The sequence below is a fragment of the Callithrix jacchus genome, chromosome 9 (genome assembly GCF_049354715.1).
Source record: "Callithrix jacchus isolate 240 chromosome 9, calJac240_pri, whole genome shotgun sequence".
In the NCBI taxonomy this organism is placed as follows: Eukaryota; Metazoa; Chordata; class Mammalia; order Primates; family Cebidae; genus Callithrix; species Callithrix jacchus.
In genome coordinates, this window is record NC_133510.1 from 54,195,737 (window position 1) to 54,222,620 (window position 26,884).

Sequence of the window (26,884 nt, forward strand, 5' to 3'; positions counted from 1 at the left end):
GTTTAAGTCTTATCAAAGGTCAGTGGAGGTGAAATCACTGGAATATAGGCATGGCTGTAGTATCACCTCAAGCCAGTGAATTCTAGAAGACCATCCCTGTTGGGGAATAGTGAGAGATCAAAAGATAAAGGAACCAGGCTGTGGAGACACTTAACAGGTTGAGGGCCTTATCCCAGCCATAAGTGGGGACAGGAAAGGATTGTAACATGGCAAAAGTGGTGGTTTAATTAGATGTATTGGCCACTTTTAAAGAGAAAGGCAAGAAGGACATTTCAAATGTTATAATAATGCCAATATGAGGAAATAAAGGCTGGATTGAGGTGGAAGTGGTGAGGATAAAAGAAAGGTACAGAATCGGCCGGGCGCGGTGGCTCAAGCCTGTAATCCCAGCACTTTGGGAGGCCGAGGCGGGTGGATCACGAGGTCAACAGATCGAGACCATCCTGGTCAACATGGTGAAACCCCGTCTCTACTAAAAATTACAAAAAGTTAGCTGGGCACGGTGGCGCGTGCCTGTAATCCCAGCTACTCAGGAGGCTGAGGCAGGAGAATTGCCTGAACCCAGGGGGCGGAGGTTGCGGTGAGCCGAGATTGCGCCATTGCACTCCAGCCTGGGTAACAACAGCGAAACTCCGTCTCAAAAAAAAAAAAAAAAAAAAAAAAAAAAAAAAAAAAGAAAGGTACAGAATCATAAGATATAAAAGAAGAAAGGATAAGATTTTGGTGTCTTTCTATGGGGAGATGAGATAGGGATAGGAAACAGCAATGATTCTGAATTCAGTATCTTTGTTAATTGGAACAGTAACAAGACTTGGCAGCTAAAAAGAAATCAAGTGGGGCTGGGCCCAGTGGCTCATGCCTGTCCTAGCTACTTCGAAGGGGTGAGGTGGGAAGATGGCTTGAGCCCAGGAGGTTGAGGCTACAGTGAGCCATGATCATCCCACTGTATCCCAGCCTGGGCAACAAAGTGAGATGCAAAAAAAAAAAGAAGAAGAAGAAGAAATCAAGTGGGGAGGCTGATTTTGATTTTGGAAGATAATGAACCAGGCTCCATGCATGTGAGCATGGGCCTGAGGCAGACGGCAAGAAGAGTCTGAGCTTTGGAAGAAGGGTGTGAATGGTTTATGTTAAGCATCACTGCCTAGAAAGAAATAGTTCAATCTGTTAAAATACCTGAGTTTCATGACAATATAAAAAGAGGCTTAGTGATTTTTCTATGATTTTGAACTGAGGGGAGAGTTAATGAGGAAACACAGGAAAATCAAGAAGTGGGATGAGAATCAGCAGAGTCAGAGTCCAAGGATAATGAGCTTTGAGTTTGAAGGATAAAATTTTGCGGAGAGGTAACAAGAAGAATGTGAGATCTGCCGAATTTTGCTCTAGACATGCAGATTATTTTAAGCATTGGTCATGCTGATGTGTTTTGTTTGGGTCTTCAACATTGAACTATTTTCCTTTCTTGTTCATTTTAGATTGTTTCCAGCCCTTCACATATAGTGTGGGAGCTACTTTATGTCTCTTTAGTACCTGTTATACCCAGTACTTTACTAATCTGAATTCACTTAATAATAGGCTGTTGTGAGAATTAAATGAACAGTGACTGCAGTATAATAAATGTTCAACAAAAATTACTTGAAAATTTTCAAACCCTATAGCTTCCGTGTGTTTTGTATCTAAAAATGCCTGAAATCTTCTTTAGAACAAAGATGATACCTTTATTGTTTTAATGTTCTTCCATGAGCACTTAGGTCAGCATCATGATATATGGGTTAAAAGAGGTTTGAAGTCCTTGGTTTTATGAAAAACCTTTGATTCTTAACTCAGAGGCTCCTGCAATTATTGTGCTTATTAGATTAAGTACATACCATAAACATAGAACTTCAAAGGTGAAGAGAAATACTGGATTCTCTTCATTCCTCCTGATGGTTAATGCATCTCTGCTTCCTTTCTCTATGTCTACCCCAAAAGGAGTGCCAGAGCAAAGGCCTTATGAGTTGTCCCATTTTGCATTGTTTAAGTGGTCTTCATCTGTTCTGGAAGGACATATTCGGCCAAGTTGATTGGAAGCAAGTTAAATGGCCTCCGGCACTCCTCTCTTGATAATATTTGAGTGTCTTTTATGCTTCTCCATGAAAAGAAAATTTACTGCATGGCAAACCAGGCCAGTGAATTATTCTCCTGAATAGACCCATTCTTTGCTTGAATACAAAGCAAGCTTTTCATGTGTTTCCCAAATAATCACCCTGTTTGCCTCTACCTGAGTTTTCTCTAGTGTTATTTAATAGAACGAAATATACTTTTTCCTAATAGAGGTTTTGAACTCTCCAGTATACCAGTTCAGGCTCTGGGTTCCTTTTATCTAAATAATAAATCTGCAATTTGTGGAAATTGTTCCCAAACTTTTAAGCTAGTTCTCTGTTCTCTTTGGCATAGAATTTAGATTTTATTTGCTCTCAATAAGTTTTTCCAATGGAGAGATTTGAGTCTAAGAAGATTTATTATATTATAAATAAAGTAAAAACAGAAAGTCCTGTCTAGAAGTTAGAGTATGGCATAAATATATTGTTCATCAGCCATTTCTTATGGCTTTTAATTTAAGCCCTTAGGTTAAATGAAGGATCTATTTATAGTTCATGATGATACTATATTTATAGAAATATTTTTACAGTATTGATGGCTTTAGTAGATTTCTTTACAGTGGCAAAGTAAAACTTTGAAAGAAGTTAGTGTCAGCATCAGAGACAAAGTTCAGTCAGTTTTTAACTTGAAAACCTAACTAAATGGTTTTCTAGTTAAAATTTTTTTTCTTTTTTTTTTTTTTTTTGATCTTAAAACTTCCCATTATAAGGTTAGAATTTTTAAAGAGGCAATGAAAACCACAGACAAAATATTTTTGTAAGAAATATACCAAGTATAAAGGAAATTACATGTTTCAGAGATTCAAGCACCGTTATCATCTTCAACAAGAAAGAAAACGATTTACTCTGGTAATTGCCTTTTGCTGATAACATCCGAGAAAGAAACTTTTCACCAGTTCCTGCCTTATCCAGTCTTATTAGAATAAGACAAATGTTTGCTGATTCTCAAAGAAATAAAAGGGACACCTTTGTGTAAAGTTTGTTATTGATTAGATCAGAGTATTGGCTCTCCAGAGAAATCTGTTAAGCCTAGCTGCATCATGTGGAGCAGTCATGCCACTGCTCATTATCAACTATGATGTTGAGTATAACAGATTCCATGCTTCTCAGCCTACCTTCTGTGGCCACACCTGAAGGCTCTGTGAAGTTATGTTTCTGGCCTTCGAATGAAATTTTTTCAGTTCCACATTCTTTGAACATCATCAAAACTTTTTGAAAGAAAGAGACAATCAGAAGCTTTTTTGTGCTGATTGCTGTTTCCTTGAAGCACACTTTCAAGGAGACATGGAAGAGATTTAAATAAAATTGTTGCATAAACACAGTCATGTTAAATAGATGTTCAATAAGAATATTTTATCTATGATCAGAGAATTGCGCAAATAGAATCATCAGCCACAGAACTGAAAGGAGGGTATATGATTAATGCTTGTTTTTAAATTAATGCTCTTATTTCACTAAAAAATATAAATTCACATATAGAAAATCTGAAAAAGAGAAAAGAAAAAGCATCAATTCTACACAATCATTGTTTTAATCTTGGTGTCTAGTTTTTCTTATTAACTAAAAGTTAATTTTTTAATTAAAATATATTTTTATTAAAATATAGTTTTACAAATGTAATTTTTAAATATATCACACATAGGGATAATTTATAATGTGACAAAACTCAAAGATATAACTATAGGATAGCAAATGATAACTTACATGGTAATTGACCTTTTCATTTCAAAGTTTTTACATTCTATCCATTCATTGCTCTTCCACCATGATATACCCTGTTGGTAATGTGTTTAGTGTTTTGACACATGGTGTGTATTACACTCACGTTTATTGTGTTGTTGTTACTGTACTTAGGTAATATAAATAATTCAAATGTTATTCATTATAAAGGCATCTGTCACTAAATCCTTTCATAGTGTCAACTAAAATATGTTTTAGAACAATATGTTAAATGATACATATTATCTAGCAAAGTGTAGAGGGAAGTGCAGCTGGCAGAAGTCATTAAAAACACCTGGATTCATGAAAACCAATCCACTTTTAATAGTCATTGGTTTCCCTGCAGGAACAGAAATACTGTTCTCTCTTTCAAAGGAACTCATTCCAAATTGAATTACCTATCACGACAACACTCCTTTTATCAGACTTCTTTTAAACCTCTGGTTTCCCTTAAACAGGGTAAGACTTACCTGTCTTATGACTCTTTATTCTCAGGGTCATCCTAGTGAATCAATTTAATAAATTAATTTACACAACACTGTTACCCGACTAGGGAACTGTTCACAGCGATCTTCTGGAACCTCAGCCACAACTCACAGGAGGGGAAGCAGTGAGAATTTGGTCCAGGAAGGTGCTCCTTTCAGCCTAGTGAAACCAGGAAGTGTTTCTCAATTCACTTCAAGTATAGCCAAGTCCCCACAGCATCTGAGACTACCCCTTGGCATTAGTATCCTCATATAAAGTCCTTAATGCCTACTACATGTGATACTGCGATTTAAAGCAGCAAATTGTTTGAATGTCTACCATGTGTCTCTTAATATCTTCCATGTTGTAAAATATATTTTATATTGCATGTAGGGTCATATTCTATTTTAACCTCCTTCTAGCCCATATTAATGTAATTAATAACATTAAATTGATGTAATTCTGGATGTCACTACAGGTAATTGCAGAACCACTCAACTTGCCTAACTCTTATGTTAGCATTGGTGCCGTTTATTGATTGTTCATTATTTCTAAGCAAGAACATATTGTTACCTTCACAAACTGCCCCCCCCACTATTTTTTTTTTTTTAATGCAGAGTCTCACTGTCACCCCCCAAGCTGGAGTGCAGTGGCATGATCTTAGCTCACCGCAACCTCCACCTCCCAGGTTCAAGCAATTTTCCTGCCTCAGCCTCCCAAGTAGCTGGGACTACAGGCACCCGTCACCACGCCCAGCTAATTTTTGTATTTTTAGTAGAGACAGGGTTTCACCATTTTGGCCAGGCTGGTCTGGAACTCCTGACCTCAAGTGATCCACCCACCTCAGCCTCCCAAAGTGCCAGAGTTACAGGCGTGAGCCACCGTGCCCGGCCTTCACAAACCCTTTAAATAACCCAGTTGGGAATCCATTAAGCATTAAAGCTCTATGGTGAGATTATTCATCATTACTTTCAGTATTCATGGCCATCTGAGTAGCAGGAATCATTTTCTCAACTAGACTTAGTGGGAAAATGAAAATGTTTACAATGTAAAGATGTATGGCTTGTTGTCTTATTGTGAGGGTGGTTTTTGCATTCTTTGGCTTTTCTCTCCATAATTAAATTGAGACATTAAATATAAACCTTTCAAAAAGAATGAGAGTAAAAAATAAATGTTAACAGCAGGATCATGAAATTTGGAACTTTATTACAACTCTCCAAATTCTGATCAAAGGACTCACTTTAGAATTTAGAGTATTAAAGAATGACTAAAATAGTTGAGATGAATTCTAGTCAATGACTGGTTTGACATCACTAAGAGAATTTTTTTTTCTCAATCTTTTAAAGAGACAGCAATTGAAGAATATCATTTAAGTTAAAAGATTACTGGCTGGGCATGGTAGCTAACTCCTGTAATCCCAACACTTTAGTAGGCCAAAGTAGGTGGATCACTTGAGGTCAGGAGTTCAAGACAAGCCCCACCAGCTTGTGAAACCCCATCTCTACTAAAAATACAAAAATTAGCCAGTTGTGATGGTACACACCTTTAATCCCAACTACTCAGGAGGCTGAGGCAAGAGAATCACTTGAACCAGGGAGGCAGAGGTTGCAGTGAGCTAAGACTGCACCACTGCATTACATCCTGGCAACAGAGCAAGACTCTGTCTCAAAAAAAAAAAAAAAATTACCTTTTGTGGTTGTTTTTAAAGTTTTTAGGGATCACTTCTCTCCAAACAGAATCTAACACAGAAGGGTGAGTTGTGCCTACACAGTATCTTGGATGCCATGTGCTCCAAGTTTCTGTAATGAAAATTATCTTTGCCCTATCAGATGGAGCATGAATTAAGTGGTGGCTTTTCCCTCTCTGTGGTTTCCATGGTACTAACTGTCAGCGCCTTTCATTGTAGGAAGAATACTTCTATGAATTCCTGTCCTTGCGCTCCCTGGATAAAGGCATCATGGCAGATCCAACTGTCAATGTCCCTCTGCTGGGAACAGTGCCTCACAAGGCATCAGGTGGGTGGTCTTTGCCAGAAAAGTTTACACTTAAAATGTAATGGTGATGAGAATATTTAAGATGCAAATGTCCTATATCAGGGAGGTTCTGTGTCTATTAGACCATGAAAAATGTGTACCATGCTCATTTTTATATTGAGATAATAGTGTTCTTCCTATTGATCTGCAAAGCTTGCTGTATATTAGGTATACTTAACACTTATTGCATTTTTTTCAATTTAACATTTATATTTTATTTTATTTTGGGGGGACAATATGCAGAGACTTTAAAATCCTGTGTGGTCAAACCTATCTTTTCCTTTGCAGTTTTTTTCTACTGGTTTTATGTTTTGATATTAATTCCTATTCCAGAGAGCAGTTAAGTGATAACTTACACATGCTTGTAGCATTTTATAAAAATTTATTTTGGGAATAGTATGAAATAAGGCTCTAACTTGAATTATTTTTGAGTCATTAACTTTCTGATGTAAGAAGTTGAATTGATTCAAGCTGTTTAATTCACATTAAGCTTTTCTTCATTTTACTATTGTGATAGTTGTAGCTTCATAGTGTTTTAAAATCATTGATGGCATAACTCTCTTTTTTTAAAAAAAACTTAGTCATTCTTTTAGAGGAATGTGAAAAAATTTTTTATCAGATGTCAAATAAAAATCCCCTTTGGAGCTAATTTAAGTCTCTAAAGTAATCAGGAGATCAGGTAGTTTTACAGAGGCCATTTTCAAATTACAGTTATCTACTTCCAGTGGATCTGCCTTGTTGCATTCCAGTGCTATAAGAGTTGGAGACTAAATAAACACAGAGTTTCTCAAATTTCCCGACCTAAGTGCTAACATGGGTATAGACAGGAGGAGTATAATTTGAGTTTCTCTTTGATCATCACAGTATTACATGTGTGACCAGCAGCCCCCTAGAGGATCTTCTGTTTCTGACCTTGATGTGTTTGGAGTTCTGGGTGAAGATTTATTCACCTGAGACGTTTAGCCCCAAGGACATGAGTATCTATTCCAGAGATGTGGATATGCTAATTTTACTCAGATGGCATTGGTAGGGCTTTATTACCTTGTGGAGACAAGAAAGGTACTCCAGCCACCAAATTCTTGGAATATGGTCATCACTCAATCTCATGTCATGTTACATGGTGTTCCTTTTTAGTAGAAAATAATTTTTTTTCCTTTCCTTTTTTTTTTTTTTTTTTTGAGACAGAGTCTCCCTCTGTCACCTAGGCTGGAGTGCAAAGGCACAGTCTCAGCTCACTGCAACCTCCACCTCCTGGATTTAAGCAATTCTTCTGCCTCAGCCTCCCAAATAGCTGGAATTACAGGCATGCACCACTATGCCTGACTAATATTTGTATTTTTAGTAGAGATAGGATTTCACCATGCTGGCCAGGCTGGTCTCAAACTCCTGACCTCAAGTGATCTGCCTGCCTTGGCCTCCCAAAGTGTTGGGATTACAGGCATGAGCCATTGCACCAGGCTACAGATAATTTTCTATAAAATTCTTCTTGATTATATTTTTGCTCTTTTTTTCTCTGAAGTAGTCAGAATAAAATAAGTACATAACATTTCTCGATTTCTATTTTATACATTTTTCTTTTTTTCTAATTAATAAAGAAATACAACCTCATCATAGTCCATTAAAAATACATTTATTACCAGTTATACCTACCTGCTCAGCTTCTAGTAAATCTTGTGCCTTTTAATTTCTAATTTAATGCTTGTATCTTAAGCGTTTCTTTCCCTTTTTGTGTCTAGTTAAAAAAAATCTTACTGAAATTCTACTTCTTAGGATATTGACGCATACGATTTTGAACATATGATGTGAGGATATTTTAATAGATCATGCTTAGATAGAATATCATTTTCTAATAATTTAGATTCTTTGTAAATAATAAATGTAGAGGAAAAAGTGGGTGACACTTTGGTCAAGATAAAACTAAAAACAAGACTTCTTTGGGAACCAGGTGATATGTGCACATGTACCCATGTGTGCACACAGACTTGCACACACACACACACACACACACACACACACATCCTTTGCATATACGACCCCCTCACCCCACCACACACACAATCTTTTAGAAGCAGATGCTGGATTTATTTGTAGAAATGCAGGTGCAAGAAGTTTATGGGACTCTTAGACCATTGCAGGGCAGTTACTCATTAGCCTCATTAACTCAGTCCTTCCAGTAGGAGAGGCGAAGGTACCTTGAATTATTAAAAAGGTAACCAAATCAGTGTGTCTTTGCTCTTAAGCATCCAGGTAGCATTCATTATTCTACAGGTTTATTTTATACCCTCAAGCTGCTAAACTGTTCTTTTATCCCATGACTCCTATATGCCTAAACATTGCATGAAAAAAAGAAAACTCTTGATCTTTAACAGTTATGAAGTACCTGCCTTCTGGCATCAGAAGAGAATGAAAACAGGAACTACAAACTGCAGGGTGGTTCAGTAAAAGTACTGAGTTGTATAACAAAAAACCGTTTTATGAAGCCAAGACTTTGCCTCTTTGAACACTCTCTTTGACCATGAAACCAACAGAGCAGTGGTGTTTCTCAACTAAGACTTTCAGGAATAGTGTCTACACTGTGTGAAATAGGTGCTCATGCTGGAGATACCATCTTCTTATAGGTGACCCCAGTTTTTAGCGGAATGTGAAGCCCAGAGTTTGTGCTAAGTATTTGATAAGAGAATGAATGGCTGGCAGGACAGCTTGAAGCACTGATGAATATTTATATTGGATATTTCTAGTGATGTAGCAGTTCATGATCATGTGGTGTGGAGGATGGGCTCTTGCCTGCCTTTCTCATCTCTTGCCTTGGTGTAAGCACAAGGATTCAACTGACTGGAGGCTGAGGCTATCTGAGCACCATGCCCATCTGTGTGTGGGAGCAGTATGCAATTAGAACAAATTTGCCACTTTCTTCTGTAGAATAGTTGATGTGCATTCTGTATTTCAATGCTGTGAGTTATATTCAAACTGCTTTAGTTTTTCTGAGTTGTTTGAATTCACCTTGTTTAGATTATACAACCTAGACTGGTTTTCACATCTGACCTAACTTCTTTTAGCTTTTGGGAAGAGTGGCTCTTTACTCAAATGCCTATTGTTGCAAAAGTACATGACTTTCACATTCCTGTTATTCGTTGGAAGGAGAGTCTCTGCTTTTTCTGCCTTCGATGTCTCTTTTTCTCTGTGCACGAGTCTTTCTGAGTGCATGTTGTTAGTATTTTATTCTCTACCTCTCCCACTGTCTATGGTGAATTTCTGTCTCTGTGTATATGTGCAGGTATGTGCATGTGTGGAAATGGAAGTGTGTGCCTATGTATATGCTTGTGTCTACCATAACATTTATCATGTCTATTGGTACCTAGTTTGTGAAAGGCAATAAGCTAGATGCTGAGATTACAAAACTAAGTAAGATACAGTTCTTGACTTTGAGAACTCTCATCCTTAGCAAAGGATGCAAACCATAATTAAATCATTACACCGCAATGAAATAATGTATATAGGTATTTGTAAAATACATAAATGTAATTATTTGGGTTGGGGGTGTTAGGGAAGGTTAAAGAAAGCAAATACTATTTAATTTTGGCCTTGAAAGTTGAGTGGGAGGACACTATGACAGAAAATACAAGAAATAACATTCCAAGCACCTGGATGTGCAGTCAGGAAATTGTGGACATACACTACACATTTGGGGAACTGAGAGAAATAGTTTAGGCAGAGCACAGGGTTGACAAAAGGCAATTACTGGAGATGTGGCTAAATAAAATCAGATTTTGTTTCTTAAAGCAAAATTCTTTGAAAACTTCTAAAAGGTGTTTAATTATAAATATTGTTACCTAAATGGTCTTATAAAGTTTATATAAGCAGAAAGGAAGACAAGTGGGGTTTGCACAAGAGGAATTAAAATTTCTACTTTGTGTTTTAAGACAGAAGAATGTAATGGTAAATGTAATGGTATGATTTATCACATCTTTCTGTAATTTCTTCTTTTACATTAAAAATTAATTTATTGATCTAGAGCAAGAGATCCTCAGTGAAAATAATAATTATTAATTGAAACCATAAGCTAGGTACCTCCTAATTTCTAAACTTTATTTCCTAGTTCTCTACAAATCATTCTGTAGTAGGGTTCAGATCATAACTGCGCTTACACACTTCCTATTTCAAAAGAGGCAGAAATATGCAGGTAAAACTTATCTACCTGGGCTGATGGGATTTTGAATGTGTTCATTTTTAACTTGAAGCTGAATTTCAGGGTTGGAATTATTAAGCACAAATAAACTTAGCAAAAATTGTAAGCCTAGAGTATGTTAGGTCTTTAAAAGATATAAGAAGGAAAATATTTCATATCAGTAATAATAATAATTGAATATAACTCTAGTAAAATAATTCTTAAGGATATCATTTCTTGGTTTATTAAGAAAATGTAATGGTATGATTTAAAGATACTACATCTTTAGTTATCTGCCAAACTTGTTTGCAGTTTTTCTATTTAAATCTTTGAACTTTCATTAGATTTTGCAACCTAGATTTTGTTTCCTGCAATGGTATAGAGCCATATCTTCTAGCATCACCACAGGTCTGGGAACTCTGTGAACGTGTCTTTACTTTAATTGACTGAAAGGTTATGTAAACAAACTATACACTTTTCTTTTTTTTGAGATGGAGTCTCGCTGTGTTGCCCAGGCTAAACTGCAGGGGTTCTATCTTGGCTCACTGCAACCTCTGTCTCCTGGGTTCAAGTGATTCTTATGCCTCAGCCTCCCAAGTAGCTGGGATTACAGGTGTATGCCAACATGCCAGCAAATTTTTGTATTTTTAGTGGACACGGGTTTCACCACGTTGGCCAGGCTAGTCTCCAACTCCTGACCTCAAGTGATGTACCTGCCTTGGCCTCCCAAAGTGCTGGGATTACAGGTATGAGCATCTAGCCCCTGGCTGCAAACTACACACTTTTATGTGAGCACTCCAAGCCCTCTAGAAGCATCCCCTGACAACTCACAATGGAGCTTGTGAACATGTAGTCATAATTTAACCAGATTTGTAAACTGTCTTTTAGAACATCTGAAGATGTAAAAGAATGAATCATTGTTCTTAACTAAATTTCCTACATCCTTAATAAGACAGTTTTTTATATTTAACATCCAAGATGTGTTTTGAAATTTGATAGTGCTGGCAAGCAGAAATGAAGATGAGTTTACTGATAAGCATCTTCTCTTCCCTACCAAGATTTTGAAAGTCAAAATAAAACTGAAGGTGCTTTTAAAAATAATCAGGTGGGCCAGGTGTGGTGGCTCACGTCTGTAATCCCAGCACTTTGGGAGGCTGACGCGGGCAGATCACAAGGTCGGGAGATCAAGACCATCTTGGCCAACATGGTGAAACCACATCTCTACTAAAAATACAAAAATTAGCTGGGCGTAGTGGTACATGCCTGTAATTCTAACTACTCAGTAGGCTGAGGCATGAGAATCACTTGAACCCAGGAGACAGACGTTGCAGTGAACCAAGATCACGCCACTACAGTCCAGCCTGGGCAACATAGCAAGACTTCATCTCAAAAAAAAGAAAAGAATTAGGTGAGCTGCAAAGGAGAGGCTGAATATGGTTCAGAAAAAACATACACCTGGAAAATAATAAAGTTTGGATGATGGCGTGCAGTGAGGAAGATTCTAAAAGTCTATCTTTAAATACCCGTTCAGGTTTTCCCACTTTTTATGCCTCAAACCAATTATTGGCCTATACGTCCATGTAAAAGAGTCATAAGAAGAGTAAATAAAGTTTTATAATTGAACAAAGTACAAACAATTTAAAGAAACTGTCAATTCCTTTGCTTCTTTCTGAAATAGAAATCTCCATTCATGAATGTTTTATAAATTGGCATTTTAATATGTGAGATTTCATTAAGCCAAGGTCAGTAAGGACTATTTTACTTTAGAAATTTAGACACAATTTTTTTTTTATTTCTGTTAAAGTGTCTGTGTTTTTCTTTTCTGTAATCCCAAAGTGCTGGGATTACAGACGTGAGCCACCACGCCTGGCCCACCTGATTATTTTTAAAAGCACTTTCAGTTTTATTTTGACTTTCAAAATCTTGGTAGGGAAGAGAAGATGCTTATCAGTAAACTCATCTTCATTTCTGTTTGCCAGCACTATCAAATTTCAAAACACATCTTGGATGTAAAATATAAAAAACTGTCTTATTAAGGATGTAGGAAATTTAGTTAAGAACAAAATTTTTTTATTTCTGTTAAAGTGTCTGTGATTTGCAATATTTAAATCTCAAGTTTCAGGGGAACTGGAAATGGAAGTCCATGTAATTTTGAGAATGGCATAGCAATGAATACTGACAATGCCAGAGCTTTAAGAGGAGTTTTTGGTTGCCAAAAGCATGCAATGCTTTACAGAAAAGGGCAGACCAGTTTCCAGCTCATTTCTTCCTATAAACATATGGAGAAAGTTTATTGATACTCTAAAAGGAAAGGATTTGTCTTAGCTTGATACAGTTTGCACAAGCTTGGAAGAAACCATAATCTGCAATGCAGAAATAAAATGAAACAAAAATTCACATACATACCCATTAGCAATATTTCCTTATATTCACAAGGAAGAACAAGAACCTGGTGGATCTGCTAGATCAGTCTTGCCCGGTGGATAGGTTATAATAACCCAGCAGATGTTGGAAATATACATAATCAGCTTCTCAGCCAATGATCATGTCTGATTTGCCCCATGTTTACCCAATGGCGTGGGGGTATCCCACAGTGGGTGTCCTTCTTCCCTCTTTGTACAGCAATGTCTTCGGTTCCCAATCCCTGCTCTGTGACTTCATTGTCAACACTTGCACAAGCCGAGTGATCATTAGACTCACAAGAAAGAGAAGCTTCTCTTTAGGTATATAACCATAAGATATAACCTTATTCATGAGATTATTTTATCACATCAAACGCTCTTCTAGATGCCTGAGATATGGACAAACAGGCTGAGAAAAATACTAACTTCATTAATTCAGTTCAATGATTGGATTCTAGTCTGAGTTGCTAAATATTTTAAAGAAGATATTTTGTCACTTTCACATACACATAGTAAACATAAACCAGTGGGATATTGCTCATCAGGCTTCATTTAAGGGATTATGAGATGCTGATTTCTAGCCCTTTTTGAATAATATGGAGGCTGATGAAAATGCCACAAAGTTTCTCCCCCAATTAACCACTTTTTATTTAGTTTTGTTTTTGTTCTTCCCATGCTACACTGATGTATAATTAACCACTTTATGATTTTTCTTTGCATCTTTAATTTCCAGAGAAAATATTTAAGATAGTAAAAGTCCAGACTATGAACAGAATATCCCCAATTTCGTATTAATAAAAATTAATATGAGTCATTGCTTCTTCACCTGGCATGATCCCCAACTTCTGTGGAGGGCAGATGCTCAAAATATAGTTCCTACTCCAAAAGTCAACAACATGTGAACATTTTTACATTGTCCTTTGACTCTCCTCCCAAGGTTTATGTAAAACTAGAATAAACTAGATTAACTGTTTCACCATACTTTCTCTCTTTTTCTTTTAGTTGTTCAAGTTGGTTTCCCATGTCTTGGAAAACAAGATGGGGTGGCAGCATTTGAAGTGAATGTGATTGTTATGAATTCTGAAGGCAACACCATTCTCCAGACACCTCAAAATGCTATCTTCTTTAAAACATGTCAACAAAGTAAGCACTGATGGTGATTCCAGAGAAGACTTGTTGTAAGGGCTCTAGTGGGATTTGGGCCAAATACATACACATACACATACACATACACACACACACACACACACACACACACACACACACATCCCACACGGTTTTTTGGATGGTGACTGTATAACTACAGCAATGGAAGGAGATGATAAACACAGGATTTAGTAACAGTACTAAGACAGACTTTCTCTGACCTTGACCCCACTTACAATATTAGGAATAGGAACCTTTTCAAAGCCCCTTTTCTTCCACTCTCTCCAATCACTGGGAGTCCCAGTTTATCTCACCTGTGGTCATGAATTTCCCCTTCCCTTGCTCAGTTTGCTCACAGCAAGGTGGCTCATCATAAACAGGACTTCCAACTTGTCAAAGGCAACACTAATATAACTCCTGATGAAAGTCTGATGCTGCTCACATCCATGGAGGACAGGATGCCACCTCATGCCAGTGATCCCTACCTATAAGGCCTCACTCAGTACTTCCCATCACACCCCAGATGCCCATTTAAGCATAAAGGCCTGGCTCCTTTCACAACCCCATACAAGCTGTTCTAGCTCAGAGTTTAAACTCTGGAGCCTTTCAGTGCTCTAAAGATGTACCCAAAAGTCATCCTACCCTCCTGAAAGGGGAAAGGCAATACCATTCATTCAATTGCAGTGTGAATTTAACAAGGTACAGTAGATCCGTAGGAGGAGATGAAGCCAGAATAAAAGTTGCCTTACCTTCTTCTGTGAGCCTCCTAGTGTTAGAAATAACAGAGGCAAAATCTTGACTTTGCAGCAGATTTAGTGAAATCCAAGTGGTATTAAGGGAATGAGTTGGAAGTATTGGTATTTGATCAATATTATTAACTGGTGGGCTGGAACAGAAATGAACGCTAATGTCCCACGCTGGCTGTAATTCACCCAACATGAATTTAAGGGCGTCTATATAAACTTTGTTTCTCCCTGCTGAAGCCGAGTGCCCAGGTGGGTGCCGAAATGGAGGCTTTTGTAATGAAAGACGCATCTGCGAGTGTCCTGATGGGTTCTACGGACCTCACTGTGAGAAAGGTAAAACACAGAGCTGACTTCCCTTGCTCGCTTTCTAATGAACGTGGATGTCACGCAGGAGCCCCATGTGGACTTTTAACACCTGAAATTATTTTTATGGTCACAGAAGTAGAAAACTTCGGCACAATGCCTCCACTTTCTGTGGCCATTTCTGGCTATCTCCCCCAACCTGTCCCACTTCACAAATATAGTCACTGTCCTTTGGCATAATCTCATAAAAATTTTGAGTTTTTTCCCTCCACTTAAGTTTGATTTTAAAAGTTAGTATCACCACTGACCTGATATTATTCCAATTAAAAGTAGCTTGATTCACAACTAAGAGTATATCTGAGTTATGAAGTTATGATAAGGCAAAAAGGGGGATGAAAAGAATTTGTGTAGTAAGTACATCTATTTCAGGGAAATACATTTTTAAAAATACATGAAAAAAGATAAGCAAGAAAATGAATATTAATCAGAAGATGTTTACATACTAAGGGCTTATCTGACTAGAGTAAGCAAAATATTTTTTTATCTTCAAGAAATAAGAATATCCTGTAAGAGAAGGTTAAAAAATAATTTTAAAATAGGTAAGGCAGAAGAATACTTTCTTTTCCTCTTTGCATTTATCTTAGAAGATTTAGGAAAAGAGGCAGAGTGAAAATATTTACAGTTTTAAGAAGTTTACATCTTAATCAAAATGATTCTGGGGAAAATTTATTCAAGTATTCAAATCGAACCAATCCAAAAGTCATCTCTAAGAAATTGACTGAAAAATTGAAAAATAGCCTGATTTATACCACAAAAATAATATTAATATAGCAAACTTGTATTTCTGAAGAGTAATCATTTTAGAGTCAACCAAAAAGCTTGAAAATGTAGACCTGTTGTATTATTGACATTTCAAAATGGTCCTGCTCCAAAATACTATTTGGCCTTAATCAGGGTTCTCTCTCCCTATAAGCCCTTTGCACACCACGATGTATGAATGGTGGACTTTGTGTGACTCCTGGTTTCTGCATCTGCCCACCTGGATTCTATGGAGTGAATTGTGATAAAGGTAACAATTTCTTTTTAAGAACAAAGTTATTTTTACTTTTAAAATGTTTGTTTAGAATAAGTTACTTAATATGTCCTCACTCTTCATAACAGCTCTGTAAATAGAATGTATGGCTTAGGGTAAAGATGGCTGCTATAGTAACTGAAACCCCAATTTCAGTATAGCATAATAGCAAAAGTTTATTTTCATTCACAGAATGCCCCAGTGCATTTTGCCTGGCCAGTAGGCAGGGCAGCTCTTCTCTATGCAGTAACTCAGGGGTCCAGGCACCATCTATTTGTGGTCCTGCCTAGAGTTTTGCAACTCTCTAGATCCAGCCAATTGGCCGAGAAGAACTGAAGTAAGCACTGCTAAAAATTAATTAATTAATTAAAAAATTTAAAAGCCCTGGCCCAGAAGTAACTTGCAAAACGTCCATACCTATTCCATAGGTAGGAATTAGCCTCATGGTCCTACCTGGATTCAGGCAGAAGAAATATTACCCCTGGCTGGACAGCTGTCTCCCACTGACATCTCATATTATGTGAGGGGAGTGCAAATTTTTATGAACAATTAGGGGTCTATGCCGCATGGAATTTTGGTATGTCCTAAATCAGTTTCATGGGTGAGCTTCTAAGGCTAAAATTAACCTGCTCTACATTGCCTGACCTAGAAGTTTACTGACTCCCAATTCAATATTCTGCTCACAAATCATATCCCAGAGAGATCTGGTTCTTCCTTCTTCATATTGCAGCAACACAGCCAGATTTTATTCTCAGGAAGTGGATTCAAACCTGGCCCTAAAATTGCTGAATGATTCATACTCTTTACAAGATACTTGTCTGTTTTACCCAGTTCACATCTTTTAAGTGGAAAACAAAGACTATACTGTGAAATTTGTATATTTATTGAAGTTATCTTTGGGTTAAAAATGTTAATTGTATGAATAGAGAATTGTTTTTTGTTAATAAACATATATGTTAGGGTAAATTTTATTCTTAAAAAAGTGTCTTTTTAGTAATCACTCAGTTAGTACCAAGTAAGATTGCCATAAGCCATTTTTTTTAAATAAAGCTAAAGGAAAGAGCCTTCAGTATGAGTCAGAATAACTTATGATTGTTTATTCTTTTATGATGTACAAAGTACTTTCATAGAGTTGTGTGATTTCACTCTGTACACCTTTTGAGATATGTAAAGTAGTATCCCTCTCATTCCTAGATAAGCAAAGTGAGGTTTATGGAACTTGAGTAGGTTGACCCAAATTCATATCCTGCACTAAACCATGTTGCCACCCAGGCTACCTAATTCAGGCCTCAGTTCTTCCACAAGTGACTCTGAACCTGGGCACGTAACTTGATCTCTCTGTGGATGATGGTTTTTCTATATCTAGACTTGGAATTAAGCCATTGACCCTCCTGTTCCTCACCCCTGAGCTATATGTAATAACTATATTGCGATAATATGTGAAAGCATTTCTACCTTTTTTAAAGCAGTTTTTTAAAACTATAGTATTGGATTAAAAACCATTTTTAAAAATGTATTTTCATAAAGATTAAGCACTGATGACCCTAATAATAGCCAGTGAGTAAAATTAATTACTGTGAATCTTTTTATTTGTTAAATTTAGCATTCAATATCTCTACTATGTCAAAACTAGGCATTCTAGAGCAGAACTAAACCTTTTTTTTTTTTTTTTTTTTTGAGGTGGAGTCTCGCTCTGTTGCCTAGGCTGGAGTGCAGTGGTGCAATCTCAGTTCATCACAATCTCCATCTCCCGTGTTCAAACAATTCTCCTGCCTCAGCGTCCCAACTAGCTAGGACTACAGGCGCATGCCACTGTGCCTGGCTAATTTTTGTATTTTTAGTAGAGACGGGGTTTCACTATGTTGGCCAGGCTAGTCTCGAACTCCTGACCTCATCATCCAACTGCCTCAGCCTCCCAAAGTGCTAGGATTATAGGCATAAGCCACTGTGCCCAGCCGAGAATTAACCTTTTAACATCTCAAAACTATTAATAAATAAAGCGAATCATCTAGAGAGTTGGTTGAAGAACTCATGTATTCAGAGGTTTAAAAAGACCATTTGTGAGACCTTCTTATGTAGGTGTGGCCATTGTTGGTGTGGTTTGCATCACAGAGCGTCAGTTGCCATGTTTTTCTAGTGCTGTGGTGTTGCAAACACCACATGGTCTGTTAAAGTAATATATCTGTCTGTATTCCAGTACATTTTATATTTTGTAGCATTTTATCTTTCAAATGAAAGATTTTCCTACTTATCGGACTCCAGTAATTTTTTTTATTCTTTTAGAAAGTCTGTTAAAATTCCACTTGGTCTCACTGGAGATCTGGGAATATTAAAAAAAAAATTCTCCCTCAACAAAAAGAAGCTTCTATTCTCCAGGAGGGAGTATGGGGAGGCTCTGAAAAATGATTTAATTACTACTATGGCATTAGACCTTAGCACTATATATTTGAACAAATATTAAAGAATAACTTTCATTGGCTGTTGGGACATCACAACCTTTAGGACCTAAGGAGGTTAGCATTGGCCAATGGGATCTCAACCACAGAGAAAGATACTTCATGTCTCTAGCTGCTTGTTTTTCTAATTGAGAATCATTGCACAACAGAAATGTAGAGCAGCCTGCTCATGACAATATAATAGTATACAAGTACTAAGAGTGTGGCCAAACTATATAACCAGCTTTGCCCAATTAATTCTACAGCTTTCTATGAAGCTACCAGGTTCATTGCATTCTACACATCAGTAATCGGGCAGTGCCCCTGGGGCACGGGCCAAGTAAGTGGGCACGGATCCCAAAGTTTTTCAGGGCACTGATCTCATCGTTTCCTTTTATCTCCAAGAGAAGCAGAAGTGAGGAGACAGGACACACCAAAACAAATGTCCAGCCTTAGCAATACTGCAGCAAAGAAGAGGCTCCAAGAGCTGGTTCTCCTAACTCCTAAATCCTATACCAAAATGCTGCAGCTCCCTTCCACGTTAAGAGGCTTGATTTTTTTTTTTTTTTTTTTTTTGTGCCCTGCCTGAGCAATGTAGCAAGACTCCATCTGTACAAAATAAGTTCAAAACTTAACCAGGCATGGTAGTGTACACCTTTAGTCCCAGCCATCCCGGAGGCTGAGGCAGGAAGATCCCTTAAGTGCAGGGGTTATGGCTGCAGTGAGCTATAATTGTGCCACTGCACTCCAGCCTGGGAGACTGAGCAAGACCCTGTCTGTTTTTTGGTTTTTAAAAAAGTTTTGATTTTGCCCACAGCACTGCCTTAAACGGGGAGATCTTTGTGATTTTAAGCACAATTTGTCATTTAAGAAGCATGATAAAGAAAACATACACTTAGAACTTTTGGATTTCTTTTCTGATTTTCCTACTGAGGGCTTACTTTAGCTTTTGTTCATCTGTAGCCAACTTTGGCCAATTTTATATGAAACAAGAACAAATAGGTCATATAGCTGCAATTGCTAAAAATTCAAGCTCTCATTTTAATTTCCTTTATAGAATAAGCCAACTTGTCTATTTTCAGATATTTCCTCTCTTCCTCTCCCCATTTCTCCACCCTCCCTCTATTTTAGGTGCCAGTGAGCAGTGAAATTCCAGAAATTGACACCATGAAAGAGTGTTTAGGATCAATCACAAAGTCTGATAACTACCTAGATAATCTGGTTATTGGGCTCCCACTATGATACAGCCAACTTCATCATTCTCTGGCCCATGCTGTGGCCATAATCCTACCTATGGGATCTCACCCGGGCCCACAGTCTTTTTCTGAATACACTTACTCTTTTCTCCAAAAGTCATAAAAGTCTATTAAACAAAAAAAACAATCCCATTAAGATAAATCTCTGTTCATCTTGTCCTGAAAGAAAGTAGCTTTTTTCTTTGTCAGGTCCTGATACAACTTCTTTTCATCTATTCCAAAGTAATTCTCTCGCTCTCTTTTTTTATTATGAACCACAAACTTTGTAGTTTATTTTTCACATTTGATGTAAAATAATAAACTGCATACAAAATTCCTCCAACTGTTAATCACATAGCTAGGAATGAGACAATCTGCAATAATTTTTATGATATTATAGTCACCAATACTAATTCCATTTGGTTTTTTCCATAATTATGTTTTTACTGAAGTTGAAATTTTTGACTACAGTGTTTTTTTTGTTTTAATGCACAAAAGATTATATAACCCTTGATGTGGAATGTTCCAGAGTCTGTATAAAGGCCATATTTTTATCTAGTAGTCCAGTGACTAGTGATTCTGCTTCTTCCTCCTATTGCACTTAAAGTACAGTTAAAAAAAAAATGACTAATAGAACATATCAAAAAGATAAAATACTGATGTCCAATAAGAAGAAATCCGATATTTAAGTTAATATAGGTTCCTGAATTTTTCTTACGTGTATGATAAAAATCTATTACCTCTGGGCATTCAGTTACACTTGGTGGCTACAGTTACTACAAATTCATCAGCATTATAGTAAGTCTTCTCTTTTTTACTCTTCCTTTATCTTCCAAACTGATGTTTACAAAAAAATATCCTTAGGTTTATACCATTCTTCTCCTTTTAAGGGCATACAAACCCACATGATCTGTACAAGTACCCCAGAACTTAAAGTATAATAAATAAATTTTTAAAAAGGAAAAAATTAAAAGTAGTATAAGAATTTTTAAATGACTGTCCAAATAATCTGGATTTTTAAAAAATCAACTGTCATCATTCATATTTAGTCTTGTAGAGTAATTCAGTTATGCATTACCTGAATGAATAACTAGAAGTACCTAGAAATACTTGAACTTTAATTATTTTTTAATAAAATTATTTATTTCTTTAAAACAAAAAAAAAAGAAAATTAGTAAGTTAATTTTTGACTGTGCCATTCTTCTAGCAGATGGAAACTCCTATGGGTGGGTAGTATATGATGTCCTATTATATTCTAGAGTCTGCACCCAGGCAAGCAATTGGTAACAATTTTTGTATTTGTAAAGCAGCTTACTTTATTAAGTCAGGAAATGGGCAAGTAGCAGATCCCTAAAACATAGCACCTCACTTTAAGTGAAATTTGTGTTAGATTTAACCTACTGCTTAATGTAACACCTTTGTTACTCATTCTAACAGCAAACTGCTCAACCACCTGCTTTAATGGAGGGACCTGTTTCTACCCTGGAAAATGTATTTGCCCTCCAGGACTAGAGGGAGAGCAGTGTGAAATAAGTGAGTATTGACTTTCTGCCTTCTTTTGATTTTGAGGGATCTTAAAACCCCAATCTAACCTCTTCATTTTATCAAGGAGGAGTTAGAAGCCCAGAGAGAATGAACAGCTTATCTAAGGTCTTAGCCCAGTGGTTTCTTTTTGCTAGATTCAGCTGCCATGCATTTTGGCCAAAGGTGGGGCAAAGAGTGACACAGCTCACCTTTGAGGACTCAGAAGAAATGCTCTCTGACTCAGTTATGTATGGGTTTGGATTAAGTAGCATGTTGCATTGTTTTGTGTTAATAATTTTCTCCCTTCCTTGTTATATGGAACCCATAGCTTCAGACTTGAAATATAGATCAGAGCTCTGGGACAGTTCTGGGATCTGTTCACCTACCCACCTGTTTCCCCTGCCACTCACTGCCACATATCCTAGACTGAGCCTAATAGCCCATCTAAGAGAAAAAGGTAGACCCAAGAAAAAAGGCGCACAGCAATAAAAAAGAATTCAATAATAGCACGCAAAGCAACATGAATGAACCACACAGATACTAAGTGAAAGTAGCCAGGTACAAAAAATTATCTTTTGCATCTTTTTGAAGTTCAAGAACAGGTAAAAACTAATGGATGAAGGTGGAAATGAGAATCACAATAGGATCAAAAGGAAATTTATGGGATGCTAAGTATCCTGATTGGTGAAGTGTCACACATTTGTCTATGTGAATAAAAACATCTGAATTGTAAACTTAAGATTAGTGCACATTATGCCTTTACTATATGTTTTTCATACTTCAATATGCAAAAGTTAAAAATGTAAGGGCAACATGTGGTAGCTTATCATTGTTTTGGGAACCAATATTCCAAACAACTTGTCCAGGCTCTTCCACTGACCAGCCATGTAGCTCTCAGCAAGTCATGTAGCCTTTCTGTCTCACTCAGAAATGTGATAACTCCCTCTTAGATTGCCTTACAATCCAGAAGATCAGATAGCACCAAAGCACATGCTCAAGAAAAAGCAAAAAGAAGGTGAACCTGTCTGCTAAGGGTCCTTTGTCCCTGCCTTTCTTGATGTGTGTTGAGGGAACCTTGGTCTGTGTTTCATTTCCAGCTGTATCTGTAAAAACACCACTGTTTGATATAATCATAGTTTCTGAAATTGTAGTAGATTGAAAGTTGAATAAGACTAAGTTCCTGTTTGAACTTTCAACCTCTAATTTATTTGTGGGTTTTTGTACCTTAATGAGTAGTGGATGAAGTAACCATTTTTTATAGGGTTCAAATGAAATACCTCTAAAGTTTCCATAGAACATGTAATTAATTAACTCACTGTGGTTTCTATTCTTATTAATTACCCCTCCCAGATAAAGATATCTCTGAACTAACTGCTCTCAATTTTCCCCTGTACTTACTTCAGACTCTGTACACTTAATTGGTTCATGGTTATGAATTTTTGTTCATAGACTCATTTTTCTTTATGTAAGTATTTCCTTTCATGCCCTTAAGTTTATGGACCTTCTGTTGGCAGAGACAATGTTTTGTATTCTTGGTTTTTTCTTTTGTTTTTTTCTAACAGCCTCAAAAAATGTGGGTCTTGGAAAGTTCCTGATTGACCCTACTGCAAGTTTTATCCAAATCCTTGAGGGAAGTTTCCTATTTCTATCATGAGAACCACATTACCAAGAAAATATGGAAATAGGTCCTGAGTTAAAAAGTGCCTCTAAAAGTATAGAAACAAAAAAATTATAGTTGAATTATGTATTCTTATTTTTTAATTAATATATAACTCACAATCATATAAAATTTAACATTTTAAAATGTACCATTCAGGCTATTCCCAAGGTTGTGTAGCCATCACCTGTATTAAATTATAGAACATGTTATCATCTCCAAAAGAAAACCAGTACCTATTAGCAGTCACTCCTCCTTCTCCTCTCCCTGCAGACCCTGGCAACCACTAAGCTACTTTCTGTCTCTAGACTTGCTTATTCTCAACATTTCGCATAAATGGAATAATACAAGATACGGCATTTCTGGTGTGGCTTCTTTCACCTGGGTTCATTCTAATGTTTTCAATGCTCACCCATGGTGTAACATGTATCAGTGCATTATTCCTTTTTATTGCCAAATAGTATTCCATTTTATGGGTTTACCACATTTTTTTTTTATTTATCAGTTCTTGGGCATTTGGGTTGTTTCCACTGTGGGGCTATTATGAATAATACTGCTATGAACATCTGTGTGCAAGACGTTTGTGTGGACATTTTTATTTCTTCAGAGTATTTCCCTGGTGCTGGAATTGCTGGGTCACATAGTAACAACTTTTTTGAGGAACTACCAGACTTTTTTCCAAAGAAGTTGCACCATTTTAAATTCCCACCAGTAGTGTATGAGAGTTCCAGTTTCTCCACATGCTCGCCAGCACTCATTACTGGCTATTGTTTTAACGAAATGTGTATTCTGATATCATCTTTATTTTCATTTCTCCTGATCTCTGTCAAGAATGATACCATCTCAGCTGGGCACAGTGGCTCACGCCTATAATTCTAGCACTTAGAGAGGCTGAGGCAGGCAGATCACCTGAGGTCAGGAGTTCGAGACAAGCCTGGCCAACATAGCAATATCCTGTATCTACTAAAAACACAAAAATTAGTCAGGTTTAATGGCAGGCGCCTGTAGTCCCAGCTACGCAGGAGGCTGAGGCAAGAGAATTGCTTGAACCCTGAAGGCAGAGGTTGTAGGGAGCCGAGGCTGAGCCACTGCACTCCAGCCTGGGAGACAGGAGCAAAACTCCATCTCAAAAAATAAGAATGATACCTTCTCAAACTTCATTCTGACTTGATTGTGAGATATGCTTGTAGGTTAACAAAACTATGGTTAGAGGTATCTGGACTGATGGAGTGTACATTCATCTTGTTATCTAAGGACCATTGATTTCCCAAAAATCTTTAATGGAACTTCAGTTAAAAAGACTACCCAAATTCTTTATAATCCTTTTATAATGCAAGAATTATTAGAAAAGGATTTCAAAAATAACTGAGTAGGTTATTCTTATAAAAGTTCTCAGTATAAAATGTTCTCTGTTAAAACATTTTAGAATACTGGAGAAAACAATTAGAAATCACCTATAATCCTAAAACCCAGAGATGATAATTGTTGGTACTTATAAACCCTTTTATATTTTTTCTTCATTAAACTGTCACAAATTTAAGTTATCCTACAATTGCATAGGTGGAGAAAATTTAATGTCTTTATTTTGTCATTACCTAATGTCATTATTCTTACAAGGACTTATCTATTGGTTATAGTAAAAATGCTAACAGCTTAAACTTAGTCAAATCTGTTTGTCTTCAGGCAGGGCTTAGTCTTTCTCGCTTTTTTTTTTTTTTTTTTTTTTTGAGAGTCTAGCTCTGTCACCCAGCCTGGAGGGCAGTGGTGCCATCTTTGCTCTCTGCAACCTCTGCCTTCCGAGTTCAAGTGATTCTCCTGCCAAAGCCTCCCAAGTAGCTGGGATGACAGGTGCCCACCACCATGCCCAGCTAATTCTTTTATATTTTTAGTACAGTTGGGGTTTCACCATATTGGCCAGGCTGGTCTCGAACTCCTGACCTCCAATGGTCTGCCTGCCTCAGCCTTTCAAAGTGCTAGGAGTACAGATGTGAGCTACCATGCCAGGCCAGGACTTAGTCTCTTTAAGTGAAAATGTGCCATCTCTCAAGCTGACTCAATTTTCCACTATGAAATATGTAGAATTTGGTTGCAAAATACTTTCAGGAGAAATAAGTTATTATTAAAGATATTTCCAGGATTCTGAATTTTAAAACAATCAGATCTTCGTCAATTTTGGCTCCTACAGTCTTTGAACTAGTTATGGCTTTCAAATGTCTAATGTCCCCTGCAGTCATGTTTCTGTTATGTAACAGCCAGGAGAGAACGTCCTCCTTCCTGACTTTGGTGAACCTAAGGGTCCTCACTTCCCTCTTGCCATGAAAACAAAAACCTCATGAAGTCAATGAAAGGATTTTTTCCACCAATTATTTTCTGTATTATCCCAGTTACCAACTTTACCGCTTATAGAGGATGAGACGTTTTGGGCTCACCAAGTAGTTCACATACAAGTACTCTGTCTTTTCTGCCATATAATTATCATCCCATACCTTGCTCATTTGACAAAACCTGGTGCATTGCAGAGTACTGTGATATGACCCAATTTTGTGTATATGATGGGGTCAGATATTTCTTTGATGCAAATGGAAATTTAGAGTTAGATATTCCTTCTTGAGTTGAGATCTTAACTAAACAGTAAATGGTATTCTTGTATTCTAACCTGGCCAAAAAGAAAGGACCCTCTTTTGGTCAATAAAGAGGTGATATTCTGTTATTAAGTTTGTTTTAATACCTGTTTCTAGAACACCTCTAGTCACAAAAACCTCAACGTCTAATGGCATTCCAGGTTTGTGAGAGACGCTAACATCCCAATATTGTTATGTCTATATTTTCTCCACAATGACTAAGTACTTCTTTGGTCTACTTATATATGAAGAAAGTCCTTTTAGGTAAATAAAAAGATAAAGTGTTTTTAGATGAATGATTTTCTTAGAGAATTTGCTTCTTCTTTGTCAACAATAGTGCTTGTCAGTAAAACATATGGTGGTTGACTTCTTTCACAGCTTTCTTTGGCAATAAAAAGAAGTCCTTAGATAATGAACGGCAGGTTAGTTTAGGATAAAACTTTTATTAGTTCTTTTATTTACCCAGAAGCCTTTGTAATGAGTGTTCTGCTAAAGTGGAAAAAAAAAAGAAAGAAAGAAAAGAAAAAGAACAACAACAAAAGGAATCCAAACTCCTCCACTACCAAAATCTATGGGCTGTTTGCCATCTTCAAAACACTATGCCAGGCATAGGATGTGGTTTCAGCTCTAGGTAAAAAGTACCTTATTTTCCACTTCTTCAAAAACTAGGCCTTAGGATAGCAAATTCTAGTTGCAGAGGGAGAATAAGTAGCCTCCGAAGAACTGGGAAATGTATTACATGATTATTCCAGCTCTAAAATTCTGTGATTCAAAGATCTGTGAAAAGCATTCAAAATACTCATTATGCAAAGAGATTGAAAAATGACAAGGTATCATTATGGATCTAAGATATTCCAGGATAATGCACTGTTGTGGTACTGGGCATCTTTCATGTCCCATCTCACAGCCTCTTAGCCAGCCTTTCATGCCAGCCATTGCCACTGCACCTCGACTTAGCTGCCCCATACTCCTGCTTTCCACCCACAAACACACTTTTGTGTTGCCTTTCCCTCCTTCCCTATTTCACCCTTCCCATTTCCCCATTCCTGTTTCCTACAATCACTTCCCCAAGTAAACTATCTGCATGCGGGTCCTGCTTTCTGAAGAATCTTAGGCTAAGACTGTCATCAGGTACAGGTATAGACTTACTTTCAGAAAAAGTGACATTCAAAAATTAAAATTTGGCCAGGCACAGTGGCTCACATCTACAATCCCAGCATTTT

At 37.0% G+C, this 26,884-nt stretch overlaps 1 protein-coding gene across 1 annotated transcript in view; it reads left to right on the forward strand.

The window, feature by feature from the left end:
* The window catches only part of WIF1 (Wnt inhibitory factor 1), a 68,518-nt gene that overhangs the window by 35,501 nt on the left and 6,133 nt on the right, over nucleotides 1-26,884 (forward strand). The window contains exons 3-7 of the mRNA XM_002752707.4: nucleotides 6,229-6,337; nucleotides 13,925-14,065; nucleotides 15,052-15,147; nucleotides 16,091-16,186; nucleotides 21,297-21,392. Coding sequence (XP_002752753.1) covers nucleotides 6,229-6,337; nucleotides 13,925-14,065; nucleotides 15,052-15,147; nucleotides 16,091-16,186; nucleotides 21,297-21,392 — 538 coding nt within the window. The remainder of the gene's footprint in view (nucleotides 1-6,228; nucleotides 6,338-13,924; nucleotides 14,066-15,051; nucleotides 15,148-16,090; nucleotides 16,187-21,296; nucleotides 21,393-26,884) is intronic.